The 4,707-nt window shown below is 38.7% G+C and overlaps 1 protein-coding gene across 1 annotated transcript in view; it reads left to right on the top strand.

Annotated features, from left to right (window-relative positions):
- The window catches only part of LOC107094189, a 34,354-nt gene continuing 29,647 nt past the window's right edge, over nucleotides 1–4,707 (top strand). The window contains exon 1 of the mRNA XM_015389638.1: nucleotides 1–239. Coding sequence (XP_015245124.1) covers nucleotides 1–239 — 239 coding nt within the window. The remainder of the gene's footprint in view (nucleotides 240–4,707) is intronic.

Below are 4,707 nucleotides of genomic sequence, written 5' to 3'. Positions count from 1 at the left end.
ATGACAGACTACTGCACCCTAGGGGCACAAAGGAGCAACCCTGGAGATCCTTCCTTCTCGCTGCTATTAGACTTCATAAGCCCCATTTACACAACTCCTCTGAAACTGATCCATGCCGAGTTCGAACCGAGCTTGGATCAGTTTGCCGTGTCCAGCTCGGTTTCTTACGACCGTTCACACATCACGCTAGCAGACATTGAGGTTCATCACACTGCTAAGCAGAATCATAACTGGAAATCGTATGGCATGGTAGGAAGGCTAGAATTTTTTGGAATGTCTGAAAGTTCATGATTACGGAGGCAGACTGTAAAGAGATGACACTGTCTGCTTATGCGCTCTTTGTTATCTGAGAACCGAGCCAGAACTGAACCGTGCCGTGCCCTACTGATGAACTAGTTCCAGTTTAGCATGGTCCGGTTCATGGTTCAGTTTTGCAAGCCATATACACTCAACAGTTATCTTAGTTACCATGCTCAGACCGATTTTAGCATTGTTTCAAAAAGTTAGCGTAAATGGGGCTGTTGTCTTCACACTGTTGCAAACAGGCCCAATAAGTGTTTAAAATCATGCCGTTATTTGCAGAGGTGAATAATCCAGCTCCTTAAAGTACAAACAGAAAAGCCTGGTTTTCCTTCATCGTGTTTACTTAAAAAAGTTATTAGCCTCCATCTGTGTTTTTGAGCTGGACAGGCTAACGATTGAAACTAATCTCTGTACAGGCTTTCACTTTTCTCTCCACCATCACTATGTCCATCCTTACCTCCTGTATCACCCTCCTCCAGGGACAAGGACAGTCTGCAGTGTAAAATGTGTTCTGCAGGGTGAGCGATTGGCTACAATCTTCCTTCTCTTCAGGAGCTGTATGTTTCCAGGACTTTGAGTGGAGCAGATTGGAGCTGACCCTTCACACCCAGGCAGGAGGCTCCGGGGCATTGGGACCAAAACCTTCCACCACAAAAAGAGCTTCTTCCTGTCTGCAGTTACCCAAATTAACAAAAACTGCACTAATGCTTTCCCCTTGCAAATAATATAAAGATGTGTTCATATGTAATACTATTTAGATTGTATTTAATATTGTTGTTGTATGTGGGCTGCTCAGTGGCGCAGTGGATAGCACTGCTACCTTGCAGCAAGAGGGTTCTGGGTTTGATTCCTGGCCCGGGATCTTTCTGCATGGAGTTTTCATGTTCTCCCTGTGCATGAGGGAATTCTTTCTGGGTACTCTGGCTTCCTCTCACAGTCCAAAAACATGACTGTTAAGTTAATTGGCTTCTTTAAATTCTCCTTAGGTGTGAGTGTGCGTTACTGGTTGTTTGTCCCGTTTGTCTACATGTTGCCCTGCAATGGACTGTCGACCTATCCATGGTGTACCCCGCTTCACGCCCGTAGACAGCTGGATATAGGCACCAGCACCCCTTGTGATCCCAGCTGGGATAAAGCATGACAGAAAATGGATGGATTTTTTGTTGTATATTTTGAATATCTGCCACAGTGTTCTTTCTCTGCTAAAGTAGAATTTTGTCATTCTCTCACCATTCTTATATAACTTGCATTTTTAAATTCCACATTGTATTATTCCAGATTTGTTTATATCAGTTGCATATTTGTCTAAGTGTAGAACCTTTTGTTATCACCAAAAATAATTCCTTGTACATGTAAAAAGAAATACTTCGTAAAAGAGCTTTTGTCATTCTTACTATTTGCAGTTTTCTTCCATTTTATCTGTAATTGGGCAGCTGTATTTTTTTTTCTCTTAATCTCAGATTAATCTGAGTATGCTTCTCAATCTGAGCGACTGTAGGACAATACACAGCATTTTCATTCTATTCTTTACCATTCTAACCTCTTCTATTCTACTATATCTCCTAAAAGGCACAGTTTTATCCAGTAATCTATTGAAGCTTACAGACATATTTTATTTTCAAATATTACTAACTCTTGATAGATGCAAATCAAATTTAGCAAAAGATTTGATCATGCACTGAAGTCTGATAGTGTGCTATTATGCACCTGTGGATCAAAATCGTGGATTTATGAAGCTTATCATTGTTCAGATGGCAATACTCTGCAAACATTTTTTTCTTAAAAAGGGCATTTTTCTTCGAAAAGCTCAGTGACATACTTTGAAAATTTAGCAATTTACATTTAAAATTAGAAAAAAATATTGCATTGTCTTATTTCAAGAGCATATGATGTAAATATCTTATTTTAAGAGAATAAATACTAATTCCCTCTAGCTAATCATCTTATTTACCTACCCAAAGTAAGGGTAGATACACTTTAAGTATTTTTACTTATTAGATTGATAGATTGTTATTAGATTGTTATTAGATTAGATAGATTTTTTCTTTAGTGTATCAGAACAGTTATGTCTTCATTCATAAGCTTACCATGAGTTCAATTTTGTTTACTGCACTATAGCCCATAGGTTGTAATAGGGAGCAAACATCACATCCCAAATTAGTTTAGTAATTGGTACATTGATTTTAAAATCCTGGTCTTAGTTAATTGAATTTGTGAGTTTTTCAGTTAGAACAACCTGTACCAGTTCATCATTCAACTTCTCATTAAAACCTTGTACTATGAAAGACCTCTATGTAAAATAATTTGTGTGTTGCTTGTCACAGCAGAAGAAAGAAACTTTTCATATTTATTGTGCTAAAATGCTGTCTAGTGGTGATTACTAGTCTGTAGTAGGGATGCAATTTATGGATTAATGAATTAATCTGATGTTGATTGATCTTATTTTTATTTACATTTAATTTTGTTTATACTTGTTTTTATTCATTCAATAAAAAGTATAATTTGTTCAGGTAACAACTAAAATAAAGAATGAAGGAGTAGAAAGAAGGACATACTTTTAATATTTGCCCTATAAATTGTCAGTCAACTAATGATTAATTGATAAGTGGCCAATATCTAAAAAAAATCTCTAGAAAATGAGAAGAAAATGGCCAATTATCAATTAAGTGAAATTTTTCTAGTACATGAGAGGTTGCAATGATCTTGGTGCTGATGACTGGCTTAATTACTCATTTCATTCACCTGTCTAATTCTGCCCAGTTTCTCATTACTGCTCAACTGATCCCCTTGCTTGTGCCTCTATTTAAGCTGCCTTCTGCCAATCTTAAGGGCCAGGTTATTCTCTCGAGTCAGTGGGGAGAATTTATCCAGCTTTGCCTCAGGGTTTCTTATTTCCTGTTCTGCCTCTCAACCACTGAGCCTCCCTGTTCCCATCTGATCTGTTTGCCTGACCAGTTTTTGGACTACTGCTAGCAGTGATGGCTTTGCCTTCTGGAATTTCCTCCTATCCTTCGTCTGTCCAGATCTGATCTCCTGCTTGTTCTCCATCCTTTGGGGCTGCAGTGTTTGGGACATTCTGGGCAGCACCCGCTGTGTCTTATTTGCAGACACCCGGTTGAATCCTAACTTGTTCCCTGGGTGCAGACTGAACTGTTAAACCAAGTTATTGTCCTGCATGCATAATTCTCTTTTTTCTAATAATCCCACTGTCTGTCTTGAATACTGGGTCCACTGTTCTGAGCGATGACAGGGGTTAAAAATACTTTTATAGTATGCTGAGTTAAAAGAATAATTTCTAATGATTTAATGTGCCATTTGTGTTAAGTACAGACTGAATAAACAAAGAAAATATTTTCTAACACATTATTTAAAGTTCTCACACATGATTAAACTTAGAAATACAAGATAAAACAAAACAGCAACCTGTAAAGTTAAATAATAAAACAAAAGATGAAAAAATATGTGAAACAGAACTATCATTTGTAAATAGGGCATGTTGCTCCAACATGCTGTCAGACTATTTGCCATTTTTATTAAGTGGACAGTAAAAATGATAAACCTCTCTCTGTAATTAAACAATCAGTGGTGGGAAAGATGTTCTGCTGTGAGCAGCATCTAAACACTAGAGTTGTTGTTATTCTCGGAGGAATGGTATAACTTTATTATCTACCATGCTCATTGCTAGCATGTCTTTTTCTATGATGTTACAAATGTTTTGCTTAATGCAATGTACTTAATGCTATCATCCCATCCTCACCTTGGCTCCACTGTCAATCAAGGGTGCTGTAAAAGTTTGCCCAATCTTCTCCACTTATATAGGAGCTACATTTTTGACTTAAATGATACAGATATTTGTCCCTTGCTGTTTGCCAGTGGCTGGCTTCTTGCTGCTGTGGCCCCCAGCCTGTCGCCCTGCATTGGTGGTTATGCTGCAGCTCTTCTGTTCAGAAGTGTTGTATTGCAGGCCCAGGGAGTACACTGGAAGATGGCCCGAAATTGAAAGAGGAATTTAATTAAGTTATTTAAAATCCCCTTATTTTCAGATTTAGCTTTCTCATCAACCAAATAAGGATTAGGAGGGAATAAGCCAAAGGTATTAACCTAGGTATGGGTAAAAATTCCACAAACCTTAGTTTTAGGCTAAAGGGTTGGTTATACTCCCGCAGCAGTGTGTCACAGTGAGCTTGTCGCAGATATTTTTGATTTTATGCCCAATATTGAAGCGTGGTCTGCGCTATGTTATTCCACGCCACAACGCAAGAGGGAGAATGATGAACTAGTTGTGGGTCTAGATGCTGCTGAGGTGGTGGGGAAGAGGGGTAAGTTTGTGCGACAATCAGTGGCGGTCGGCCCATAGGGGGCGCTGGGGCACCGCCCTCCCTGATAAGAAGAGAGAAACGTAAA

Source organism: Cyprinodon variegatus, unplaced genomic scaffold, assembly GCF_000732505.1.
Source record: "Cyprinodon variegatus isolate N-32 unplaced genomic scaffold, C_variegatus-1.0 Scaffold469, whole genome shotgun sequence".
In the NCBI taxonomy this organism is placed as follows: Eukaryota; Metazoa; Chordata; class Actinopteri; order Cyprinodontiformes; family Cyprinodontidae; genus Cyprinodon; species Cyprinodon variegatus.
This window is presented reverse-complemented; position numbering and strand designations above follow the sequence as displayed.